Source organism: Trachypithecus francoisi, unplaced genomic scaffold (assembly GCF_009764315.1).
Source record: "Trachypithecus francoisi isolate TF-2019V2 unplaced genomic scaffold, Tfra_2.0 Lachesis_group3, whole genome shotgun sequence".
In the NCBI taxonomy this organism is placed as follows: Eukaryota; Metazoa; Chordata; class Mammalia; order Primates; family Cercopithecidae; genus Trachypithecus; species Trachypithecus francoisi.
Genome location: NW_022681468.1, coordinates 99,402,596 through 99,429,863, shown reverse-complemented (window position 1 = coordinate 99,429,863; position 27,268 = coordinate 99,402,596). Strand labels below are relative to the sequence as shown.

The 27,268-nt window shown below is 50.9% G+C and overlaps 1 protein-coding gene across 1 annotated transcript; it reads left to right on the top strand.

Moving 5' to 3' along the window:
- The first annotated feature begins 18,538 nt into the window (after positions 1–18,538).
- Positions 18,539–20,856, top strand: MESP2 (mesoderm posterior bHLH transcription factor 2). The gene is made up of 2 exons (XM_033191574.1): positions 18,539–19,390; positions 20,171–20,856. Exons 1-2 carry the CDS (start codon positions 18,539–18,541, stop codon positions 20,438–20,440), a joined length of 1,122 nt encoding a protein of 373 aa, XP_033047465.1. The 3' UTR covers positions 20,441–20,856.
- The last annotated feature ends 6,412 nt before the right edge of the window (positions 20,857–27,268 follow it).

Sequence of the window (27,268 nt, the reverse complement as noted above, 5' to 3'; positions counted from 1 at the left end):
TCTGGCTCAGGCCTGGGCCTCAGCCTCCCACTCTGCCCAGCCTGCTTCCTCATGCCAAACCTGGTCCTGGGCACTGCCCAGCCCCCCTCCCAGCCCCAAGGCCTTCATTTCCCGGCCAGCCCCTCTGACATAGGAGTGCTAATCAGAGGTGCTATGTAAATAGTTCCCTTGCAGCCCCTAATTCTGACCCTGCCGGAGCCAGAGGCCCCAGGAGAAGGAAGCGGCTCTCCTACTGCCGGCCTACTTAGCATCTCCTGGGAAGCTCCTAATTTGGGTGTGCCCCACAGCCAGGGATCTTCGCGCCACACCTCTGCAGCAACCCTCTCAGGGGAGAGATTGTTAGTAATGAAGCCTCCACCTTCAGACAGCCCAGGACACCCCTCTGGAGTCTGGCCAATGTGGGCATGAGGCCTTCCCTTGCCAGGCACCACCTGTGCCACGTGGGCACCTCGCTTTCCATCTCTGGCCTCCGTGTCTTGTCTGTTGCTGGAGCTTGGCATGGTCGCTGCTCACAACACACTTCGATATAAGTGTAGCGGCCCCCGCTTTGTAGATGAGGAAACAGAGGTTCAGAGAGATTGTCCCACCTAACAGGGTGAGCAGGGGCTGAACTGGCATCCATCTGGCTCTGTCAGAGGCTGAAGCCTCTGTTCTGTCCTCCCTACACTTCCCATGTCTCCTTTGGAGGATGAGTGGCTCCTTCCATCCTGGAGGGAGGTCCTAAGAGTGAAGGGGTTGGGGACCCCTCTAGTCACATTAAGCCTTGCTTCACATCACAGAGACTAAGAAGAAAAAGAGGCCGGGCACAGTGGCTCAAGCCTGTAATCCCCACACTTTGGAAGGCCGAGGCGGGTGGATCACCTGAGGCCAGGAGTTTGAGACCAGCCTGGCCAACACGGAGAAACCCCATCTCTACTAAAAATACGAAAAATTAGCCGGGCGCGGTGAGGGGTGCCTGTAATCCCAGCTATTCGGGAGGCTGAGGCAAGAGAATCGCTTGAACCTGGGAGGCAGAGGCTGCAGTGAGCCGAGATCAAGCCCCTGCACTCCAGCCTAAGTGAAACTCTGTCTCAAAAAAAAAAAAGAAGAAGAAGAAGAAGAGGAAGAAGGAGAAGGAGAAGCAGCAGCAGCAGCAGCAGCAGAAGAGGTTTGCAGGCCCCATCTGGACTTGATGGGCCAGATCCCTGGAGGATACAGCCTGAGGATAAAAAATAAAATCTCAAATTATGCAGCAGTGCCCCATGGTGAACACTCCACCCCAATCACCACAATCAAAAGGTGAGAAAGGCCCTGGGGAGCACCCAGCCCCTGTGGGTCTCAGATAGTGAAGCCTGGAGACCATGCTTGGGCTGAAGCCCAGAGAAGTCAGAGGGCCCAGCAAGGCGGGCTCACCTTCCCCCACCTATGTCCTTTCCTATCAGCCTCCCGCTGGGCCTCCGCAGCTCCCAGGGCAGCCCCTTCCAAGGACAATCACTCCCTCCCCTCACACCTTCAGCTCTAGGAGCCACTGAGCTGGCAAGCCATATGGAATAGATTATTCTAGACCCACAATAATCTGATTATCTGGCTACAGATCAGCTGGGTGCTCAGCCAGTGGAAGTCGCAGGCAGCCCAGGGGTGATGAGGAGGGAGGGGATGGGAGAAAGGAGAGAGACTTGGCAGATTCCAGGAAGGGCTCAAGAGTAAGTGCTGCATCTTGGTGAGTCTAGAGCTGGCTGACAATGCAGGGTAAGCAGATAGCACCTTTCTCCTTAGGGATGTAGCATTTATGCTCCTTCACTTCCTCCAGGAAAGTGCCAGTGGGTCTCAGCCTTAGAGTGAAAAGTGGGGAAACTGAGGTATAAAGGGAGGAGGGATACTTGTCACACAGTGCCACCTGCAAAATGGAGCAGGGGCTCCCGACTGCCTGCTGAGATGTCCTGGGGGAGTCTGCCTGCCTTGGAAGGCCCGGCTCAGCACAGAGGGTTGACCCCTGGCTTTCCAGCGTTCACACACTCCCAACCATAGCCAACAGAGGGCGCTGCCCAGCCATCTGGGATCTTTGGGTCTGAGCTGGGCAGATCTCCCTCCAACCCATAAGGATGTTTTTCTGGGGCTAGGGCCAGAACCCAGGCTTGACTCTACTTGGGGGTGCGCTGGGAACTGTGTAGATGTGTCAGGAATGCTGGGCTGGCTTAAGAAATATATGAAGGCCAGTTCAGTGCCTGTGTGACGGGCCATGTGACCCCAGACAGGCCACTTGCCCTCTCTGGACCCATTTGCCCATCTGTCCACCAGGAAAAGCATGCATCCATGTGCAGAGACTGGAGCAAGACAGGAGCCCAGCAGAATGAGGAAAAGGGTGACAGGCTCAGGAAGGCAGGAGCCAAGCAGGGCTCAACCCCCCTCCCCAACACACACATGCCCCGGGTGCAGCTGAGGTAGAAAGAGGCCAGACCACAAGCTGACCGAAACTCGAAACTCTTGCCAACTCTCGAGTGAGGGTTTGCAGACCTGGTTCAGCTGCCAACTTGGGTGCGCCCAGCCTGCTCAGGCCCTCCAGAAAAGCCCAGGATGGAGCTGTATCCAGGCAGGAAGTGAAGGCTTTGGGCCCTCTCTAAGTGCCCCGTCTCCCCTACTGACTGCTCACAACAGTGGGTGGCTAGGCCCAGGTGGAAGGATGAAGAGTGTGGGGCCGGCCCTGGTCCCTAGCCTGCGACCCCATATAAGCCTGCCTGGTTCAGGCCCTTGGCCAGCTCCAGATTCTCCATCTGAGGTTAGGAAATGCCCTCGAGGTATCTGACTTTAGACCCAATAAAAAGCAGAGCAGGGCTCCTGGGGCCTAGCTGGAATGCCTGGGCAGGACCTGGGGAAGTGCAGCGCCAGTGGGTGGGGGTCCTTTGCCAGAGGCTGGGGACGGGGCATCCCTGGACAGGCTGGAAAACATTGAAGGGAAGCGGGAGAGAGCTTAAATTGGCCGGATGTGAAATAAAAAGAGGGGTCTTACATGATCTGTACTGACCATGTGCCAAAGACCAAGGATAAGAGGAGCGCTGTCCTCAGCTCCCAAGGCCCTCACCAAGAGAAATCCATGATCCAGCCCTTGGCCTGAGCCAAGGAAGTTTTCTTCAGCCTTGTAGATTATGCTCCACCCCAGGCCCCGAGAGCATACAGGATGGCCAGGTGCCGTGGCCGAGGTGCCCCAGATGTGTGGGCAGTACTGCTGGCTGCCATTAACCAGGTCAGCCTCAACCACCCACCTCCTGGACTCGACAGGGCTGGGCTGAAGCTTCAGAACAGCCTCACCATGCCGTTTGACCAGCCATTCCCCTGACAGCAATTAATCCTGATTGGAAAAGATTAAAAGTGCAAGTTTAGACAGACTGCTTAGTGACAAAACCAAGATGCAGAAATTTCATTCAGTATGGCACCATTGATAAAAGTAAAGTCAAAAGAAAATGAAATTTGAAAACCAGCCCCTCTACACAGAAAGTCATTGTATGATACCATGTATTCTGTAAGAGTCTATGATATATATGTGTATATCTACATAGACAGAGGCCTTGGGTATACACCAAATATAGAAAAACATACCATGACTTGTTTGGAGTGTGGGTGGGGGCACGTCTGAGTTCTGGGGGTTGGTCAAACTTGAATTTTGTCTTCAGTGTTTAAATTTTTCACAAAAAGGCTGCATTCATGTATTACATGCGTGATTTAAAAATAAGTTCTGGTCTACAGCCATACCACCCTGAACGCGCCCAATCTTGTCTGATCTCAGAAGCTAAGTACCAGGATGGGAGACAGCCTGAGAATACCAAGTGCTTTACGTTTCTTTCTTTCTTTTTTTTTTTTTTATTATTTAAAATTTAAAAGGCTGGGCGTAGTGGCTCACGCCTGTAATCCCAGCACTTTGGGAGGCCGAGGAGGGCAGATCACTTTAGGTCAGGAGTTTGAGACCAGCCTGGCCAACATGGTGAAACTCCATCTCTACTAAAAATACAAAAATTAGCCAGGTGTGGTGGTGCACGCCTGTAATCCCAGCTACTCGAGAGGCTGAGGCAGGAGAGTCACTTGAACCCAGGAGGCAAAGGTTGCAGTAAGCTGAGGTCATGCCATTGTATTCCAACCTGGGCAATAGAGTGAGACTCCATCTGAAAAAATAAACATTAAAAAAAAGAAAGTTAAAAAAATAGAAATAAGTTTTGCCCAGGCGCAGTGGTGCATACTTGTAATCCCAGCACTTTGGGAGGTGGAGGTGAGTGGGCTGCTTGAGCCCAGGAGTTTGAGACCAGCCTGGGCAACATGGTGAAACCCCATCTCTACAACAAAACTTTTTTTAAAAAAATTAGCTGGGTGTGGTGGTGTGCACCTATAGTCCCAGCTACTTGGGAGGCTGAAGTGGAAGGATCACTTGAGCCTGGGAGGACAAGGCTGCAGTGAGCTGAGATTGCACCACTGCACTCCAGCCTGGATGACAGAGTGAAACCCCATCTCAAAAATAAATAAATAATATAAATTAAATTAAATTAAATTAATTTTTATTGCTGGGCATGGTGGTACATTACTGTAGTCCCAGCACTAGGGAGGCTGAGGCAGGAGGACAGCTTTGAGCCCAGGAGTTCGAGACCAGCCTGGGCAACATAGCAAAATCCAGTCTTAAAAAATAAATAAATAAAAATAGAAATAATTTTTAAAATATAGGCATAAGGATGTATTTATGTGGAAAATTTTATTAAGGAATCTCAGAGTACACAGTTTGTTAACTAACTGTCACCACCACACCACCAGTGGAGTACAGAGCATGCCTTAAAAATCTGGTTGCAGAAGTACATCTACTGGTATGGAAAATGTTCTCAATATATAAGTGAGAAAAGCTGGTCATGAAACAGCACACTCTCTATATACCCAGAGGAATTGAAAGCAGGGACTAGAACAGATATTTGTACACCAGTGCATAGCTCTAGTTACAGTAGTCAAAAGGTGGAAACGACCCAAATGTTCATTGAAGGATGAATGGATAAACATAATATGGTCTATCCATACAATGGACTATCATTCAACCATAAAAGGGAGTGAAGTACTGATACATGCTCCAATGCGGATGCACTGGAAAACCATTATGCTAAGTGAAAGAAGCCAGACACCAGAGGACAAAGATTGCATGATTCCACTTATATGAGGTACCAAGTACAGGCAAATCCAGAGGCAGGAAGCAGATAAGAGGTTATCAAGGAATGAAGTGGAGAATAATGGAGTGTTATTGCTTAAGAGGTACAGATTAGTGGGGAGGGATAGCATTAGGAGATATACCTAATGTAAATGACGAGTTAATGGGTGCAGCACACCAACATGGCACACGTATACATATGTAACAAACCTGCACGTTGTGCACATGTACCCTAGAACTTAAAGTATAATTTAAAAAAAATAGAAAGAGGTACAGAGTTTCCATTTAAGGTGATAAAAACGTTTTAAAAATAGAAATGGTCATAGTTGCACAACATTGTGAATGTAATTAATGCCGCTGAATTGCACACTTCAAAATGCCAGAGATGACAAATTTATGTTATATATATTACTTTATTTATTTATTTATTTATTTATTTATTTTTTTTTTTTTGAAATGGAGTCTTACTTTGTTGCCCCGGCTGGAGTGCAGTGGCGCAATCGTGGCTCACAGCAACCTCCACCTTCCAGGTTCACGCGATTCTCCTGCCTCAGCCTCCTAAGTAACTGGGATTACAGGCATGCACCACCACACCTGGCTAATTTTTGTATTTTTAGTAGAGATGGGGTTTTGCCATGTTGGCCAAGCTGGTCTTGAACTCCTAACCTCAGGTGAATATTACAGATTTTAAATAATTAAAACGTAATATACAAAAACCTTGAATCATACACTTTGCTTATTTATTGAGGCAGGGTCTGGCTCTGTCACCCAGGCTGGAGTGCAGTGGCACAATCACGGCTCACTGCTGCATTACCCTCCCAAGCTCAAGTGATCCTCCCACCTCAGTCAACCGAGTAGCTGGGACCACAGGCGTGTGTCACCACAGCTGACTCAGTTTTGTTTTTTTTGTAGAGACAAGGTCTCGCCATGTTGCCTAGAATGGTCTCGAACTCCTGCACTCAACTGATCCTCCCACCTTGGCCTCCCAAAGTGCTTGGATTATAGGCATGAGCCACCATCCCCAGCCAAATTGTATGATATGTAATTCTATCTCAAAAAAGCTGCTAAAAAAAGAAAAATAGGCCGGGCGCGGTGGCTCATGCCTATAATCCCAGCACTTTGAGAGGCCGAGGCAGGCAGATCACGAGGTCAGGAGATTGAGACCATCCTGGCTAACACAGTGAAACCCCGTCTCTACTAAAAATACAAAAAATTAGCCAGGCGTGGTGGGGGGCACCTGTAGTCCCAGCTACTTGGGCTGAGGCAGAAGAATGGCATGAACACGGGAGGCAAAGCTTGCAGAGACTGCGCCACTGCACTCTAGCCTGGACAACAGAGTGGTGAGACTCCTTCACAAAAAAACAAAAAAAAAAAAAAGAAAAGAAAAAGAAAAAAATACATATATATATGTATATATATTTATGTGTATATATATATGTATATATGTGTATATATATGTATATATGTGTATATATATGTATATATGTGTGTATATGTGTATATATGTATATATGTGTGTATATGTGTATATATATGTGTATATAGTGTGTGTGTATATATGTGTATATATATATATATGCTAGAATTTTCAAAAACAGAAAAACAACCCCAGAAAATGACATGCTCCCTCTCAGTGCCTCTATCTCTATGTTCCTGTGCTGGTAGAGATGCCTAAAAAAGGTTAGGATGCAGTGACATGGGCCAAAGTGCTTCTCTCTGGGTTGATGGAACCGGGGACCTTTTATATTCCCTTCTTTTTGCATGTGTATATTCTCTCCCTTTTCTGTAATGAGGATGTATTGCTTTGGTGAAAAAAAAATAAGGAAAGAAAAGGAAGGGAATGGGAAGGGGAAGGGGAAGGGGAAAAGGAAGGGAGAAGGAGGAAGAAGGAAGGAGAGAAAGAGTAAAGAGGAGAGGGGAGGAGAAAACACTTTGAACCTCCCCCCATCCCGCTTTCTGCCCCCCATCCAGCTTGTTCACACTCCAGTGGGTAGGCCCAAGCCTGGAGACAAGGCCTGGGAGGCTGGGTCTTCCTTCCCAGAGCCTGCAGCCCCTGGAATGGGCACTGCCCTTTGTCCTCCCAACAGCTGCAGGGCCTTAGGTGGTCCTCTCCAGCAGGGCAGGCAGGCAGGACTTACGGAGTCCCAGGTGCCCAACATGTGGTCCTCCATCTAATCCTCCCAGCAAGGACACCCATTTCATACATGAGGAGACTGAGGCTTGGATGGGGAGCTGACCCCAGGCACTGTTGGCTCTAGGTCTAAGCTGCCTCCATGGGCCTTGCTGTCCCAGGAGCTGGACCAGGTAGTCCTGGGGACTCCCTGGCTCAGCCTTCTTGGAGGAAGAGCAGAGGGTGAGTTCTGTTGGGCAGCTCCCCATGCCTGTGGCCCCCAGCCCCTCCTTTACTTCCCCAGCCAATAGTCAGTCCTTCCCCCTTCTCCACATTCTCTCCAGTGGTGGCTGGGCCCACTCCCAGGTCCCTGCCAGGCTGCAGTCAGCCCTTGCCCTGAGATGAGCGCAACCTCTGGACCGGTTTCCTGCCTCAGGATCTTTGCCTTCCAACCTCTCTCTTTCCTCAAATCTTCTGTGGATCTCATTGCCTCCCTGAGTCTGAACTCCTCACTCAGCAGGACCTCCCCACCCCCTCCGGCTCCCACGTGCTTGTCCACATCATCTCCCGCTTATCCCCACCAGCCTGGGGCACCAGCTCCCTGGGCACTGCCAGCAAGCTCGCCCTGGACTTCTCTGTTTCCAGACTTGGGCTCACACCTTTCCCTCTGCCAGGAACACCCACCCACCATCACTTGGAGAAAATCCACAATCTCAGGCCCTTTCCTTCCCCCTGGAACCTGCCCTGATGGCCCTGGCAGGGAGCACCTCCCTGCCCTCCACAGGCACCCTGCACACCAGGCCACCACAAGACTCAGCACCGACTTGTCGGTCCTTCTCCTTCCACTCCCAAGTGGGCAACTCATCCTCCTGGAGACTCAGTCCCAGCCAGGCAGTGTTCCCATTGGTGTTAGGCACGGCCTTTGACTCAAAGCTAGATGCCAGTGGGCTGGAGTCCTGGCTCTGGGGACCTTCAGCAAGTGATGTGACCTCTCTGGGGACCGTTTCCTGAGCTGAGTCAGGGGAAAGCTGAAGGGTGCAGGGCACAGGGTTTGAGCAGAGCAGGCTCAGCCGGCGCAAACTCGAATCGTCTGTGGAAAGGGCTCAGACGACGAGGCTGGGCTGACACACAGTCGGGGTGAGTGGCAGTTCCAGTGGTTGCTCTGTGACCTTGCCCCAGTGGCTATCAGTCTCTGGGCCTCCCAGTGACACCTCCCAGTGAGATGCTCTGCTTGGCAGGGCCTCCATGGCTATGCCCATGTACCAGCCCCTGGGGCCAGGGGATGCTGACTCGGGCTCCCCAAGGGAGCGGTCCATCCAGACCCGAGTCCTCCCACAATCCTTCCATCCCCAGCCCAGGGACACAGGCCCTGGCCTTACCCTGGCCTCCCACCTGCCGCCTCCCACCCCCCACCCCAGAAGCACTTTTTGGGGCTTCTGAGGGGGCCTGCTGCTGGGCTGTTTTGGAGGCCCCTGCACACCCTGGTTCCCAAGTCAACACCTTCTGCCCTGAGGGAGGCAGCCTTTGTGTCAACAGGCAGCCAGGAGGTGTGAAGGTAGCCACAGTGGCCCTGGGGGAGGCTGGGCTGGCCCTCTCTGCCTCGCCGGTAATGAGAATACCACACGGCCCTGCAGCTCCCTCTGGGCCCAGCACCCTCAATTCCCTTCCACATTCCCACAGCCTGCTCACCCCCTAGGGCCTGGAAGGGATCCAAGGGGAAGGAAAGAAGAGGAGACCTGTGGGTCAGGGCCAGAATTTAACCTGGCTCCAGGGTCTTGGACCTGCTCCCAGGACCCTGCACTGCCTGCCCAGGGAGAAAGAGCAGGTGCAGAGCTCCTGGGCGCAGGGTTGTGGGCAGCCAGGTGGCTGTAGGGGCCTGTGCTAAGCCACCAAGGGCGGGCTGGGCCAAGGGCACTGCCCTCTCTCACCCTGTAACAGGGCCAGGGCCGAATGAGCACATCTTGGGGGCCAACCTGAGGCCTCTGCCCTCCCCACCCCACTGCTAGTTGGGGAGGAAGTACTGGGAGGCCCATAAGGGGATAGTGGGATAGAGGTCTCAGTTTCCTCACTATCTAGAAGGAATACAGGCATGGGCATTACCTGCTTCAGAGCCAAGCTGACCCATGCCACACAGGCAAGCCCAGCACAAGATGATGGCAGCTCTGTGCTTCCAGCTCTGACAGCAGGCCCAGCCAAGCCACTGAGCTTCGGGCACCAACAAGAGTAGGAGTGCAGGTGGCCTGAGCCTGGGCACCTGGGAGGCCTCCCTCTGCGCTCCCCCAACTCAGGATGCCCTGAGGGCTCCCCTGTGCTCCCCTACCCTGGGACTACCCGGAGTCCTGAAGCAGCAGCTCCTGTTCTCTCCCTAGTTGTTGGCCTAAGCTCTGAAACATCAGTGGTCATCAGGTCCAACCCCCTGTTTTATGGAGCTTGGCAGAGGCTGCAGCAGCCATCTGGTCCAGCTCCTGCTCATGCCTAACATGTCGTCATCTGACCTCTTCTTGATTAGCTCCAGGAACAGGCCACTCCCTCCCCTACACGACAGCGCCTCTGACTTAGAAAGTTCTTCAGACACTCCCTGGAGTGTTCCCCTGTGTCTGTGCCTCTGCAGACAACCGTCACACCCCCTCCACTTTTTTCTTTTTGTACTAAATGCCCCCAGGTCCTCCAGCTATTTCTCTGGTGACCTGGCTTCAAGCCCTTTCACCAACCTCCCTGTCTGAGCTGGGATTTGTCCCCATCCCTCATAAACAGTAGCCTCTGGTTCTCACCACTTAGTTTAGGTAGGGCCCATCCTGTCTGGAGAGTAAGGAACCATCACTCCTTGGTTGAAGACGCCCCGCCCCGCTCCCACCCTTGCTTCTTGTGAATTTTTTTTTTTTTTTTTTTTTTTTTTTGATACAGAGTGTTGCTCAGCTGCCCAGGCTGGAGAGCAGTGGTGCGATCTCAGCTCACTGCAACCTCCGCCTCCTGGGTCCAAGGAGCCTCCCAAGTAGCTGGGACTACAGGTGCGCGACATCACGCCTGCCTAATTTTTTCGTATTTTTAGTACAGATGGGGTTTCGCCATGTTGGCCAGGCTGGTCTCAAACTCCCGGCCTCAAGTGATTCACCTGCCTGGGCCTCCCCCGTGCCTGGCCTGCTTCTTGTGAATTTGCATGCAGCTTGGATCACATTTACTTTTATGACCCTGACACTTTGAAGGTGATGACCACCATGCCCTCCCACATGTGCTGATTTTACAGGATGCCTCCTGACATGAACTTGGAGAAGGGTACATGGGACCTGCTGGTTCTATTTGATTAGGTCTGATGGGTTGTTCCAGCCTGTCAGGATCTCTTTAGATACTGGCTGTTTCCCAAGTCACTTCTGGGTTTGGGTCTTATCCTACATTAGATCAGTTCATATCTTCATTCAAGATCATAATACCGGCCGGGCGCGGTGGCTCAAGCCTGTAATCCCACCACTTTGGGAGGCCGAGACGGGCGGATCACGAGGTCAGGAGATCGAGACCATCCTGGCTAACACGGTGAAACCCCGTCTCTACTAAAAATACAAAAACTAGCCGGGCGAGGTGGCGGGCGCCTGTAGTCCCAGCTACTCGGGAGGCTGAGGCAGGAGAATGGCGTAAACCCGGGAGGCAGAGCTTGCAGTGAGCTGAGATCTGGCCACTGCACTCCAGTCCGGGCGACAGAGCGAGACTCCGCCTCAAAAAAAAAAAAAAAAAAAAAGATCATAATACTGCCCAAGAAAATGCTGTGCCTGTGGCCCCTCACTAGAGACCTATCTCCCGGTGAACATCCATGCATTCATTTATGGGAGCCCTGAATCTGTCGTGAATTCACTTAACTGAACTGTCATCCAGCTCACATGGCCCCACTTGGTGATAAGGAAATCCTGGGAACTTCCCTATCATGTGGGTAGGAATTGTGTTTAGTTGCTCATAGTACCTCCTAAAATGACACTGACCTAAATAAGATGGTGATTTTTCTTTTTTCTTTTTTTTTTTTTTTTTTTTGAGACAGGGTTTCACTCTGTCGCCCAGGCTGAATCATAGTGGCATGATCATAGTTGACTGCAGCCTCAACCTCTTGGGCTCAAGCAATCCTCTCGCCTCAGCCTAATGAGTAGCTGGGACCACAGGCATGTGTCACCATGCCCATCTTTTTGTTTCATTGTTTTTGTAGAGACATAGGTCTCCCTATGTTCCCCAGGCTGGTCTTGAAATCTTGGGCTCAAGCGATCCTCCCACCTCAGCCTCCCAAAGTGCTGGGATTACAGGCACAAGCCACAGTACCTGGCCTATTTTTCTTTCACATTAAAGAAATTCAGGGGTGGACAGTCCAGAGCCAGTGTGGCATGTCTGCATTCTCATCAATGCTGCAGGCTTCTCTCTACTCTACTATCCTTAGTGTGTGATTTCTGTCTTTGAGATTGGTTCAGAGTCACAATGGAGTTGCTGAAACTCCAGCCATCATATGTTTTCCAGGTAATGAAGAAAACATAAGGGGCAGAGCCACAGGAGTGTACTTCTCAGCGCTAAAGAGCTCTCCGAGAAGCTCCAGCCAGTGACTTCCACTAATATCTCATTGGCCATTCCATCTATAAAAGAAGCTGGGAAATGTAGGGGGTTTTGTTTTTTGTTTTTTGTTTTTTAGCAGGGTGTATCACCATGCACAACACAAGATCACTAAAAGAAAAAGGCAAATAAAGGCTGTGTGGGCAACTAGCAGTGCCTGCCACACTTGTGAAACCCACACACATTCTTCTGACCATGTTTCCCCCTAATCTAGCCACCATTCCTAGAAAGGAAGATGTGAACCTGGTGCTACTAGCACACTGAAGCCCAGAATGTAATCACCTTACCCAACGGCACACAGCCACAGGCCCTCTTTTTAACAGGGGACCAAATGAAGGGTGGAAACACTGCAAATGGGCTGTAGGGTAGGATCCAAACCTGGCTTGTCTGCTCAGCACCTAGGGCAGGTTCCAGCACAGAGTAAATACCTGGCCCCACACCCATCCAGAAGTGGACGGCTTAAGGGCCCCAGGGCTGTAGGCAAGTTGAACAGGCACTCCTGCCAGGGCCCAACAGAAGACAAAGACTGGATATAGAGAAGTGGGGAGGGCAGGATGGCCTGGTCTGGTGTGGGAGAGGTTCGCAGAAAGCAAGGAATCATTTCCTTCTTCTGGGACCGAGGCTGAAGATACCATTCCCCTCACTCACAATCCAACCTATTCCTTTAATCACTTCTTTCTGCTGTTCCTGAACTTGCTGTAAGCGTAATATCAGTCCTGTTCTAAATGTTATCACATGCATTACCTTATTTTACTTGTTACCCTGGAGATCAGAATACCCACTTATAGATGGGAAAACTGAGATTGAGTAAGTTGCCCAAGTTCTCCCAGCTGGTAAGAAACCAGGCCTGTCTCACTCTGCAGCCCAGACGCCTGACCACTAGGCTGCACTGCCTCCCTGGGCTAAGCGGAGGCCCAGTTGGGGGATCCACGTGGGTTTCCCTCCTGGTGGGTGAGGCTAGCAGATGCAGTGCCCCTGTGCTTCCAGAGCCTGGCTGAGGAGTGCAAGGAAGAGCCAAGGGCCACAGCAAACCAGGCCCAGGGTCCCACCTTCCAGAACTTACACTGTACAACCCACAGTCAGCCTGGGGTCTGGGCTCCAGGCTAGCTCTAACCAAGGTAGAAGGAGACCAGGCAATCTCTGAGAGGAAAGGATGCATGTACCATGTGCAGGGCTCTGTGCCTGTGGTAGAATCCCATTATTCACCAAATCCCTCCACAAGAAATCCCTCAGGCTGGCTCTAAGGAGGTTGGGGGGAAATAATTCTGGATATTCAGAAGCTTCCTGGAGATCATAAGGCCATCCAGCAATGGATATCTAGCTGTTCATGCACAAGGCAGCACTGCTGGGCAAAAACTAAAAATACAATAAAGGTGCATCAGTAAGTGGCTGTGCATACTATGGAATATCATACAGCAGTTAAAAGGCATGAGTCATGCCTGTAATCCGAGCACTTTGGGAGGCCAAGGCAGGCAGATCGCATGAGGTCAGGAGTTTGAGCCCAGCCTGGCCAATATGGTGAAATCCTGTCTCTACTAAAAATACAAAAATTAGCCGGGCGTGGTGGCACATGCCTGTAGTCCGAGCTTCTTGGAAGGCTGAGGCACAAGAATCACTTGAACCTGGGAGGTGGAGGTTACAGTGAGCTGAGATCACACCACTGCACTCCAGCCTAGATGAAACAGAGAGAGTGTCTCAAAATAAAAAAAAAAAAAGGGTTGAGTCAGAAACACCAATAGAGGCCAGGCGTGGTGGCTCACACCTGTAATCCCAGCACTTTGGGAGGCTGAGGCAGGTGGATCACCTGAGGTCAGGACTTTGAGACCAGCCTGGCCAACATGGTGAAACACTGTCTCTACTAAAAATACAAAAAATTAGCCGGGCATCGTGGCAGGCATCTGTAATCCCAGCTACTTGGGAGGCTGAGGCAGGAGAATTGCTTGAACCTGGGAGGCAGAGGTTGCAGTGAGCCAAGATCACGCCACTGCACTCCAGCCTGGGCAACAAGAGTGAAACTTCATCTCAAAAAATAAAACAAACAAAAAAACAAATAAAAAACACCAATAGAAAAACAGAAACAGCACCTGCTCTATCTGAAATACAGCACCTAGATCAAGACATATCTATGAAGCCTGATAAATTTTGTTTACAACTGTGGAATTCATACATGTAAGTTCCCTGATAGATAGTATGTCAAGAGCTTTATAGTGATGTGTGGCCTTGGACCAATAAATGATGTACCTATACTACATGTGCCATTATTTCAACCCAAAAAGTCTAGGGGTGAATGTTTTACAAGTTGTCCTTTATCTCCCCTTAGGAAATAGGTTTTTTTTTTTTTTTTGGTTTAAACCTTTTTAAGCCATGAAATGTTCCATAACTAACTGCTTCTTTCCAAAGAAAGCCTGTTTGAAATCCATCCCACCTTCTTTTCATGTTATGGACCAATCAAAATTTTCTCTTCTTTATTCATAGCAGCTAGAATAAACTGAACAATAGTTGTCTACTCAGTGTTATTCAATGCCAAGTGTTACTTCATCATAATGTTACAGCAGAGACTTGGGCATATTTTCTCCAATATATTTCAAAATAAATTCTGAAGAGAAAAAGTGATATAATTTCATTATTGAAGGTGTATCTGTACCTCCTGACATTTTACCTTTTTTCCAAAGTTAAAATTATTTACATGGGCTGTGGACAGTGACTCATACCTGTAATCCCAGCACTTTGGGAGGCCGAGGTGAGTGGATTGCTTGAGCCCAGGAATATGAGACCTGCCTAGGCAACACGGTGAAACCCTGTCTCTACAAAAAATACAAAATTTAGCTGGCGTGATGGCGCACATCTGTACTCCCAGCTACTTCAGAGGCTGAGGTGGGAAGATTACCTGAGCCTGGGAGGTGGAGGCTGCAGTGAGCCATGACTGCCCCACTGCACTCCAGCCTGGGTGACAGAGTGAAACCCTGTCTAAAGGAAGAAACATTATTTAAATGGATAAACATTTAAAACATTTAGATCAACTATAACCAAGGTTTTGGTTAAATCTGTATTCACAGTCAGTACTTTTTTTTTTTTTTTTGAGACAGGGTGTTGATCTGTGGCCAGGCTGGTGCACAGTGGTGCAATCATAGCTCACTGCAACCTCAAACTCCTGGGTTCAGTGGATCCTCCTGCCTCAGCCTCCCAAGTAGCTGGGACTACAGGCCCACACCACCATGCCTGGCTAATTTTTTTTTTCTTAGATACGGTTGCCCAGGCTGGTCTTGAACTATGACTATGTTGCCCAGGCTGGTCTTGAACTCCTGGGCTCAAGTAATCCTCCCACCTCAGCCTTCCAAAGTGCTGGGATTATCTCCACTAAAAATTTGATGCATTATTTTTTTAAAGGGTGAGTCAGCAAAATATGTCCTGACATGGAATGCTCTGAAACATGCTGCTGAATGAAAAAAAAAGAAAAGAAAAAGAAGAAAAACAAATTACAAGCTGACATTTACTCATAACAATGTACATAATGTAACTGGAGGGTTACTGTGTGTTTGCTAAGGATACACATGTTTATGTTAACCCACTGGCCAGGTCTGGAACTACACACACAGCCTAACAACAGCTGTTACTTTTTGGGGGTTTATGGGGTTGGTTAAAGAGACTCCAACTTTACCTGTTATGTTTCCATTTCTCACAGTGAAATGTAGTGGTTACATAATTTGTGTAATTAAAAGTTAATTTTTAAAAATAGCCACGATGTCCCTCAAAGAAAGAAAGAAAGAAAAAAAAAAAATTAGCCAGTCATAGTAGTATGTGCCTGTAGTTCCAGCTACTTGAGAAGCTGAGGCAGGAGGATCCCTTGAACACAGTTTTAGGGTACAGTGAGCTATGATCGCATCACTGCACTCCAGCCTGGGCAACAGAGTGAGACCCTGTCTCTAAAATTAAAATAAATAAAGCCTGGGCACAGTGGCTCACACCTGTAATAAACAACATTTTGGGAGGCCGAGGCGGGCAGATCACTTGAGGCCAGGAGTTCGAGACCAGCCTGGCCAACATAGCGAAACCCCATCTCTACTAAAAATACAAAAATTAGCCAGGCATGGTGGCGTGCACCTGTGGTTCCAGCTACTCAGAAGGCTGAAGCAGGAGGATTCCTTGAGCCTGGGAGGCGGAGGTTGCAGTGAGCTGCCACTGCACTCCAACCTGGGCGACAGACCCTGTCTCAAAAATAAAACAAATAACAAAATAAAACAAAATAAAATAAAATCAGCCACAAAAATATTACAAGGCAGCTAGGCCTGGTGGCTCACGCCTGTAATCTCAGCACTTTGGGAGGCTGAGGCGGGCAGATCACTTGAGCCCAGGAGTTCAAGACCAGCCTGGGTAAAACCCAACTCTACAAATAATAATAACAATAATTAAATAATTACAAAGCCATTTGCCACTTCAGGCTGGTGCAGGTTAATCTCTTCTTGAATACCACTGTCACGTTGATCTTTAGTTAGTTATTAGCTAATGATTTTTAAAATTGTATCACCCTTCCACTCATAAGTCCCCATGGCTCCCAAAACCAACTCCTTAACCTGGCCCCAGCCCAGATGTGCTCTGGCCTTCCACATCACCACCCCAGTGCCCTGCTCCTGAGGCATCTTGGAAGGTCATGAGGCCAGGTCTTTGCTTATGCAGTTCCCATCTGGAATGCACTGCACCTGCCTCTCTCCCTACTCAAATCCTATGCATAGTTCAAGGCCCAGCTGTGACTTCTTCACCTCTGTGGCCAGAACCCTAATGTCCCTGGCCTTCTTTTGGCTCTTAGCCTCAGGACTCAGCCCTTTCCCCAAGACCACACAGGACACCGACAATCTCCTTTAAACTGTAATTATTGCTGAGAAGATCATTTACTTTATAAATTTTACTATCTCAGCTATCCCTCACACAGTCCCACGTAGATACTACCATTATTCCTGTTTTACTGAGCAGAAGCTCAAGCTCAAACAGGTTAAGGGCTCTGCCCAAGGGCACACAGCTACTGTTATACAATGGCCTGTTCACTTTTCTTTCCCAGAACACTGAAATCTCATTAGAGCCGAGACCGTGACTAGCTCATTCACCCTGTGTGCTTGACATTTACTGGTTGCTAAATAAATATGAATTCAGCCAGGCGTGGTGGCTCACGCCTATAATCCCAGCACTTTGGGAGGCCAAGGTGGGTGGATCACTGGAGGTCAGGAGTTTAAGACCAGCCTGGCTAACATGGCGAAAACCCGTCTCTACTAAAAGTACAAAAATTAGCCGGACATAATGGTGCACACCTGTAGTCCCAGCTACTCGAGAGGCTGAGACAGAAGAATTGCTTGAACCCAGGAGGCGGAGGTTGTGGTGAGCTGAGATGGTGCCACTGCACTCCAGCCTGGATGACAGAGCAAGTCTGTTTCAAAAAAAAAAGAATAAATAAATATGAATTAAATGAATAATGCCCATTAGTGCCTTGAAATGTAAGTACCTTCTTTTCATTTTATTTATTTATTTATTTATTTACTTTTGAGACGTAATCTTGCTCTGTCACTCAGGCTGGAGTGGAGTGGCACGATCTCGGCTCACTGCACCCTCCACCTCCTGGGTTCAAGCAATTCTCCTGCCTCAGCCTCCTGAGTAGCTGGGATTACAAGCGCCTGCCACCACACTCGGCTGGTTTTTGTATTTTTAGTAGAGACGGGGTTTCACCATGTTGGCCAGGCTGGTCTCGAACTCATGACCTCAGGTGATCCACCCCTCCTTGGCCTCCCAAAGTGCTGGGATTACAGGCGTGAGCCACCGCGCCTGGCCAGTACCTTCTTTATAAAACGATCATGGCAAACCTTCAGCTCACTTGCCAGGGCCTAAGTGTTTTACAGGGATTGTTGTATTTAGTCCAGGAACCATCCTAGACATAGGTATTTTGTATCACTGTTGGTACCGATGAGGGAATCTGAGGCTCAGAGGAGCTAAATAACTTAACCAAGGTCACAGCCAATAAAGAGGTTGGCTTGGGGACCGACCTTTGCAGGTTTCCATCACCTAGGGTACCCAACTCCTCTTCCCCCACTTGACCTAGTCCCTTTCTCAAGACCAGAAACAGACCATGGGCAGTGAGATGCCTTTCTTGGTGTCACTCAACAAATCAGAAACTGTGGATTCTGGGGACCCCAGAAGGGCCCACCTGCACTTCTGCCTCAGTCACCATGGGCAGGGCCCTCTGGGCTTGTCTTGATGCCTTATTTAATACAACAGTAGGCACCGCGTCCTGGGCACAGACCTCCGGGAGGTTAGTGATAAGAGAGGCACCCACTCCTCACGGGGTCCCTGAGGCACCCACAGACCATGGCACCACCCGCCACTGCCGGGCTCCCGGGCACTCACCGTGAGCAGTGGACGGGGCGGGGGCGTGGGTGGGAGCATGGTGAGAAGCTTAGCAGCTCCATCCAGATGCGAATTGTCCCTCCCATACTTCCCGGGCTGCAGGAGCCTCCATTTAGAGCTCCCAAGGAGTCAGAATCCACACCTCCGCAAATGGGCCCGCTTTCCCAGGGGCCCCCTGCCCAGACCTTCCCCGGGCTCTGTGGGTTTTGACACCTCTCTGTAACCTGGCGGGGGGCCACCTCACACCTTTGGGCAACATAAAAGCTCAAGCCTGGAGGTGGCTAGCCCAGCCTCCCAGAGCCTGCAGCCCGGCCATGGCCCAGTCGCCTCCTTTGCAGAGCCTCCTTGGCCACGACCACTGGATCTTCGCCCAGGGATGGGGCTGGGCTGGCCACTCGGACTCCACGTCCCCGGCCTCCTCCTCGGATTCGTCGGGTTCGTGCCCCTGCGACGGCGCCCGCGGACTCCTGCAGCCAGCGCCTGCGGGCTGCAGCTCCCGAGCCGCAGAGGCACCCGCGACGACGCCCAGAAGAGCGCGCAGCGGGCCAGCGGGCGGACAGCGGCAGAGCGCCAGCGAGCGGGAGAAACTGCGCATGCGCACGTTGGCCAGCGCACTGCACGAGTTGCGCCGCTTTCTGCCTCCTTCCTTGGCGCCTGCCGGCCAGAGCCTGACCAAGATCGAGACGCTGCGCCTTGCCATCCGCTACATCGGCCACCTATCGGCCGTGCTGGGCCTCAGCGAGGAGAGTCTGCAGTACCGGCGCAGGCAACGCGGGGACGCGGGGTCCCCTCGAGGCTGCCCGCTGTGCCCCGACGGCGGCCCCGCGCAGGCGCAGACGCAGGCGGATGGGCAGGGGCGCGGGCCAGGCCTTGTCTCAGCCGTCCTCGCCGAGGCGTCCTGGGGGTCCCCGTCCTCCTGCCCCGGAGCCCAAGCCGCACCCGAGCGCCTGGGAAGGGGGGTCCACGACACGGATCCCTGGGAGACACCCCCTTACTGCCCCAAGATACAGTCGCCTCCGTATTCGTCCCAAGGGACAACCTCCGACGCGTCTCTTTGGACGCCACCCCAAGGCTGTCCCTGGACGCAGTCATCCCCAGAGCCCCGGAACCTGCCAGTGCCCTGGATGACGCCCCCGGCAACCCTGGAGCTGGCTGCAGTGTACCAGGTATGTGTGGAGGCTCTCGCTGTGTTCCCCAGCCTCCAGTCTGCAGAGAATCTCATACTTTTTCGATCCCGGCTTATCTACTCCAGGATTATCTAATGGAGGGGAGAATGGAAAGAACCCCCGGCTCCTTGGGAGAAGAGGTTGGACCCTGGGAAGTTAAGGCCACCTCCACAGTCACCACAAGCAGTCTTCACAGCCGTGGGAAAGAGGGGGAGCCCGCCGACTTGCTCAGAGGGTGGAAGGTAGCAGGGAGGGCTTGCTGGCTTCAAGTACTATTAAGAGTGCAGTGGGGGAAGGAAGTCCCAGGGTAAGGGCAGCTTTTCCCCAGTGCATGGGCCTGGAGCTGGTGATTTCAAGTTTTCTTCAAGCTTCATTCATTCATGAGGCTCATGAATGACTCATGGTCCATAAAAAATCTATTAACCAAAATTTGTTGAACACTTTCTATGTGCCCATCATCATTCTTGGCACTTGACATGTATTATTCAGCCCCAGTAATGACCATGGGAAGTAGGTATTAACAGCTTCCCTAGTTTACATGTGAGAAAACTGAGACAAAAAGAGCTACCTGAGTTCTCATTGCTAGTGAGTAGCAGAACTGGGATTTAAGTCTTAGCAGAGTGTCTCCCGAGCCAGTGCTCTTAACCAGTTGGCTTTGCTGCATCCATTGCACCAGGGCTGCCCAGATGCTGCCAACCACACCATGGCAACGAGCCAGATTCAAGATCTCTGGACATCAGGGAGCAGCCCACTAACCAGGCTGCTCTTCTTCTCTTGCAGGGTCTTTCTGTGTCTCCAGAGTCCTGTCTTTCGCTGGGAGCTCCATCTCTCCTGCCCTACCCATCACGCCAGAGACTGCAGCCTCAGACCCCCTGGGGGTGCTGGAGCCACAGTGCAGAGGTGGTGCCCAACTCAGAGGACCAGGGACCAGGCGCCGCCTTCCAGCTCAGTGAAGCAAGCCCTCCCCAGGGCTCAGGCCTGCGGTTCAGTGGCTGCCCTGAACTTTGGCAAGAAGATCTGGAGGGGGCCCACCTGGGCATCTTCTACTAAATGGCCTTGGCTTCCCTCTTTTCATCCAGGAATCAGGCCTGTAGCATGGGTGCCTCCTCCTTTGCTACTTAGTGGTTGTTCACGCTTTCCTTCAGCCAAGCCTCCCTTTTTCTAAGTGATGTCTTTCAAGGAAGCAGTGTTTGAAATAGATAGTGGGTATCTTCCCTGGATGGAGTCAGGGCGGGGGCAGTGTCCTCCACTGCTAGACACCCCCAGAATGCCTGGCGCTCTGCAGAGCACAGTCTGAGCTGCTCTAAGAAGAGGTCTCCTTTACCCCAAAGGCAGCTGGGCAGGGACAGGTGGGAGAATGGGTGTAGGAGGCAGGCCCCTTACTCTGCTTCTTGGTGACAGTTGGCCAGAGTCCTATATGCTTTGATTTTTTTGTACTTAAAAAACGCACACACACACAACAAAAATTTGGTTTGGTTTTGTTTTTTGTCCATCAACCTGGGTTTTTCTTGCCTCTGGAAAAGGAAACATGTTTTCCTTCTGTGGGGAACAAGTTCTGCTGCTCCTTCCTTCCTGAATCCAGGCCTGCCAAGATATGTGTGGGCCCTCATTTGTCAGTTTGACCGTATTTATTGTGCTGGCACTCCAGGGCCAAAAACTCCACCTGGCTTGCTGTGCAAGGTAGCACAGGTGGGCTGAACTTGGGCCTGCCCACTTGCCCCAGCCACATCACCACTGCCCTTTTGTGTTCTTCTGGGTGCATTCCTGGTGACTGGTGGGGTAGGTGCATGCACCTGTGGACAGACAGATAGGACCCCCAAATGGGGAGACCACAGTCCCAGAGACCTGTGATTTAGGGCTCTTTCACAATGACATGAAATTTTCTTCAAAGAATGCTGGGAGTGGTTCCTATGTGCTAGGCCCAGTGTATTAGTTTGCGAGGGCTGCCATACTAGAATGCCACGGGCTGGGTGCAGTGGCTTATGCCTGTAATCCCAGCAGTTTGAGAGCCTGAGGCGGGAGGATCCCTTGAGGCCAGGAATTCAAGACCAGCCTGGGCAACATAGCAAGACCCCGTCCCTACAAAAAACTTAAAAACAAAAACAACCACAGACTGGGTGGCTTAAACAACGGAAATTTATTTTCTCACAGTTCAGGAGGCTAGAAGTTCAAGATCAAGGTGTAGGCAGGGTTGGTAGCTTCTGGGGCCTCTCTCTGTGGCTTGCCTGTTCATTGAGCCCCCACACAGTCACACATCTGTCTCTATTGTCTGTGTCCTGATTTCTTTTAAGGGCACTAGTCATGTTGGATCAGGACCTACCCTAAGGGACCCATTTAACTGTATTTACTCTTTTAGGGATCTTTCTCCTAATACAGTCATATAGTTACATTCCGAAATATTGAATGTTAGGGCTTAAACATAAGAATTTTTTTTTTTTTTTTTTTTTTTTGAGACAGAGTCCTGCTGTGTTGCCCAGGCTGGAGTGCAATGGTGCAGTCTTGGCACACTGCAACCTCTGCCTCCCAGTTTCAAGTGATTCTCCTGCCTCAGCCTCCTGAGTAGCTGGGGTTACAGATGCCTGCCACCATGCCCGACTAATTTTTGTATTTTCAGAGTAGAGATGGGGTTTCACCATGTTGGCCAGGCTGGTCTAGAATTCCTGACCTCAAGCGATCCACCTGCCTCGGCCTCCCAAAGTGCTAGGATTACAGGTGTGAGCCACTGCACCCAGCCCAACATAGGAAATTTTTTTTCTTTCTTTTTTTTGAGATGGAGTCTCACTCTGTCACCTAGGCGGGAGTACAGTGGCATGATCTCAGCTCACTGCAACCTCTGCCTCCCGAGCTCAAGTGATTCTCCTGCCTCAGTTTCCCTAGTAACTGGCCTAGGTGCCTGCCACCATGCCCGGCTAATTTTTGTATTTTTAGTAGAGATGGGGTTTCCCCATGTTGGCCAGGCTGGTCTTGAACCCCTGACCACCAATGGTCCACCCGCCACGGCATCCCAAAGTGCTGGGCTTACAGGCATGAGCCACCATGCCCAGCCAAGCATAGGAATTTTATGGGAACACAGTTCAGCCACCTTGGCCTCCCAAAGTGCTGGTATTACAGGCATGAGCCACTGCACTCAGCCATACAGGAATTTTATGGGGACACAGTTCAGCCCATAACACCATGTGTTAGGTGCCAGAGAGTAAATATTCCCCAACTAACGTGAATTACAGGGAAATAAATGATCAAAGCCCAGGTCCTAAACACAGGATGGGGATTTGTGTGAGGTGCTTAGGAACCAGCATGCGGTAGCCTGGTGGGAGGCGAGGTTGGCAGTACCATCTCATTCTTGAGTTACCTGATTCCTTAGTCCTGCTGGCTTGATTGCGGTGTCTTAAGAGTAAGAGGCACTGCCAGGATCTTGGGAAAAGGACACCAAGATCCATTAGTAAAGGCTCCTGTGGGCATGGGAGCCAGTGGTGGTGGTAACTTCTTTCTGTATCTGCTGACTCAGGGAGGAGAGAGTTGCAGGAGAGGTGACCTTAGAGCTGGGTGTTGAAGGATATGCAGGAGTTTGCCAAGAGGAGTAAAGGAGGAGAGGTCCAGGCAGGAGCAACAGCATGAGCCAAGTCGAAACAGAAGCATCCAGTGTCTAGAGGTGACAGAGAAAAGTGGCAAACAGAGCCAGAAAGGGGCTTGGAGGCAAGACTGGGGAGTTCCACGTGGTGGGTGATGAGGTTTTGGCCTCCGTTTCCTGAGTGATGGGCAGCACTGAGGGTTGGGAGTTGAGGGTGAGCTGGTAAGAAGGCTGCTCTCAGTCCCTTCAGCCACTTCATAGAAATGGAACCAGGCAGGAGGCCACTGCAACAGTCCAGCTTGAGAGAAGGGGAGAGGCAGCACAGAGCGTGAGCTGCCTGATTTCCTGGGCCTGAGCTCTTGACGTACAGGGCTTTCCCCTGTTATTCTGCAAGGTTGCCTGTTGCCTCTGACATGCCCTGTGGCATCGGGCAAGTCACTCTGAGTTTTCACAGTTCCTAAAGGAGGAACTATCTTGGGTGGTGCTGAGGTACCTTCTTCCTTTAACCTTCCAGAAGTGCTCTGGTTCTGCCCTTAGGGCCCTGCTGTCCCGAGGGGCTGTCAGCCACAGCTGGAAGGATGAGAAAAATCCAGGCAAGCTTAGAGCAGAGACACAGCAGGTTGCGCATTCTACTCGGCTCTTACTTGCTGTGTAACCACGTGAGACTGACAGGCATCCTTTGAAACCTCCCTGAGCCTCAGTTTATTCAACTGTGAAGTGGAGACATAATAGACCCTACCTCTCAGGGTTTTAATACTTGGCACATAGTAAGTGCTCAATAAAATGAGTACTGAGACCAGGCGTAGTGGCTCACGCCTGTAATCCCAGCACTTTGGGATGCAAAGGTGGGGGGGATCCCTTGAGGTCAGGAGTTCGAGACCAGCCTGGCCAACACGGTGAAACCCTGTCTCTATTAAAAATACAAAAATTAGCCGGGCGTGGTAGCGGGTGCCTGTAATCCCAACTACTAGGGAGGCTGAGGCAGGAAAATCACTTGAACCCAGGAGGCGGAGGCTTCAGTGAGCCAAGATTGTGCCACTGCACTCCAGCCTAAGCCTGGGTGACAGAGCGAGACTCTGTCTCCGAAAATAGAAAAAAAAAGTACTAAGTAGAGTCACATTACCTAAGATAACCTAGTCCAGTGGTTCCCAAACCTGGCAGCGTGCTGTGCCATCTGGTTCCGGGATGGTCCTCTGAGAGCATGATTCAGTGAGTTAGATTCCCAGGGTAAAGTCTCAGGTTCCTAGGTTTTAACAAGATCCTCTCCAGGGGATTCTGAGGCCCAGCCAGGTTACGAACCATGAATATTCTTCGCCTCCAGTTAGATGTGGACATTAGGCTCATGACTCCTAGTCCAGTGCTCTCTCCTCCCAAGAAGACCCAAGGTCCTGGCTCCACAGTCTCTTAGCATCTGCACTGAAGGCAGAACTAAACAACAGCCCTGTCTCCTTTCTTTGGCTCCCACCTATCTGGGGTTAGTCCTTGTGGCGGCAGAGGGAGGTCCTCCCTGGCCATACTTCTCTAATTCTGAGGCCCTGCGAGGGCTTGAGTGGAGCCCAGGAGAGTTCTGGCCTTCACCAGCAGCAGCCAGAGATAAGCATCTTCTGAAACTTGGAACCCTCGTTCTTCAGTTCCCCTCAGCATGGGCGTCTATGGCGAGCAGAGGCAAGAGGCCCCATCGCCCCAGCCAAGGAAGCATGTGCGGATGCCCAACTGGGGTTGCCTGGGCCATCCTAGATGCTGCTGGAGTAAGGGGAGCCAGGTCCAGGTGGACTCCGGCGAATATCCCCACGCCTGTCCTCCCACTCTGGGAGCGAAGGCTCAGCCCTGCATCTCAGAGCAGCAGACCCTTACTGCCTCCAGTCCATCTGTCCATCCATGGCTCCATCCCAGGCTTGCTGCTCTGGGCTGCACCTCTCTGCTAAGTGCCTGACAGGGGAGGGAGAGGGACTGATGCTTGTACCCTGCCTGGGATGACTGATCCCCCCACACCTTCTTCCTGGGAACCCCAGTCACTGTCTATAAGAGACTGAACACTTGCTGAGTACCTCACCCAGGCCTTTCAATGACCCTGCAATGGAGAGAACATTCAGTTTTTCATATGAGTAACTGAAGCTAGGAGAAGTGAAATGCTTGGCCCACATCCAGAGCTGTGCTGAAAGGTTCTCTCAGGGCCAGGTGCGGTGGCTCATGCCTGTAATACCAGCACTTACGGAGGCCAAGGCAGGAAGATAGCTTAGAGCCAAGAGTTGGAGACCAGTCTGGGCAACATAGCAGGAAGCTGCCTCTACAAAAAATGTTAAAATTATCCAGGTATGGTGGTGTGTGCCTATAGTCCCAGCTACGAGAACTGAGACAGGAAGATTGCTTGAGCCCAAAAGGATGAGGCTCCAATGAGCTGTGATCGTACCACTGCACTCCAGCCTGGGTTAACAGAGTGTTACCCCATCTCTATAAACATACAAACGAACAAAAAGCAAACTTCAAATATGTTGGGCACAGTGGTTCACACCTGTAAACCCAGCACTTTGGGAGGGTGAGGTGGGAAGATTGCTTGAGGCCAGGAGTTTAAGGCCAGCCTGGGCAACATAGAAAGACCCCACCTTTAAAAAAAAAAAAAAAGAAAGAAAGAAAGGGAGGGAGGGAGGGAGGGAAAATGAGGCCAGGCGCAGTGGCTTACTTCTATAATCCCAGCAGGCAGATCACCTGAGGTCAGAAATTCGAGACCAGCCCGGCCCCGTCTCTACTAAAAATACAAAAAATTAGCCTGGCATGGTGGCGAGCACCTGTAATCCCAGCTACTCAAGATGCTGAGGCAGGAAAATAGCTTGAGCCCAGGAGGTGGAGGTTGCAGTGAGCCGAGATTGTGCCAGTGCAAGCCTGAGCGACAGAGTGAGACTGTCTCAAAAAAGGAAAAAAAAAAGAAAAAGAAATTGAAAGATTGCCTTAGCTATGTGGATTCCACAGTCTCAAAAAGCTGGGTCAGAGGAGCCACCAGGGCTGCTTCTTGCAGAGCCTCAGCACCTTCCATTCCTGCTGGACTTGATGCTGAGGGCTCGTCTCCCTGGCAGATAAGAGCGCTGGGCAGGGAATCAGCCACCAGAGTTCTAGTTGATTCCTGCCCTTTGACCTTGACGAAGGCTCTGCAGGCATTGCTCTGGCTCTGTATATCCTCACTGCATTCCAGGATCAGCCATGGAGGGCCTGATGAGTGCCAGCACTGTACACTGCCAGGTGGCACCGTCATAAGTGTTTGAAACAGAGCGATGCCATCTTGAATAGGGGCTGGGTAAAGTGAGGTTGAGACCTGCTGGGCTGCATTCCTAGGAGGCTAGGCATTCTCGGTCATAGGATGAGACAGGAGATCGGCATAAGATACAAGTCACAAAGACCTTGCTGCTAAAACAGCATGCAGTAAAGAAACCAGCCAAAACCTGCCAAAACCAAGATGGTGACAAAAGTGACCTGTGGTCATCCTCACTGCTCATTATGCGCTGATTATAATACATTAGCTGCTAAAAGACACTCCCACCAGCATATGACAGTTCACAAATGCCACGGCAATATCCAGAAGTTACCCTGTGTGGTCTAAAAAGGGGAGAAACCCTCAGTGCTAGGAAATCCCCACTTCTTTCCCAAAAAACTCATGAAAAATCCACCCCTCATTTAGTATATAATCAAGAAATAAGGCTGGGCACAGTGGCTCACGCCTGTAATCCCAGTGGTTTGGGAGACTGAGGTGGGTGGATCTCCTGGGGTCGAGAAACCCCATCTCTAATAAAAATACAGAATTAACCGGGCGTGGTGGTGCATGCCTGTAATCCCAGCTACTTGGGAGGCTGTGGCAGGAGAATTGCTTGAACCTAGGAGGCGGAGGTTGTGGTGACCCGAGATCGCATCATTGCACTCCAGCCTAGGCAACAAGAACAAAACTCTGTCTCAAAAAAAAACCAAAAACAAAAACAGAAACAAAATTCAAGAAATAACTCTTCAGTTTACTCAGTTGAGCGGCCGATGCCGATGCCCTGCCTGTGGAGTAGCCATTCTTTGATTCCTTTCCTTTCTTAATAACCTGCTTTCACTTTATGGACTTGCCCGAATTCTTTCTTGCATGAGCTCCAAGGACCCTTTCTTGGGGTCTGGATCTAGACCCCTTTCCAGTAACGGCACAGGCATGGCAGTATAGATGTCACGCACCCCATCCCCGCTCCAGATGGAGAACCAGCTTCCACTTCTGTGCAGGAGTAAAGCCAGACAGCGGTTTCATTTCAGTTCTACTGAGTTGTAACTTCATCTCCTTGCCCTGCAGT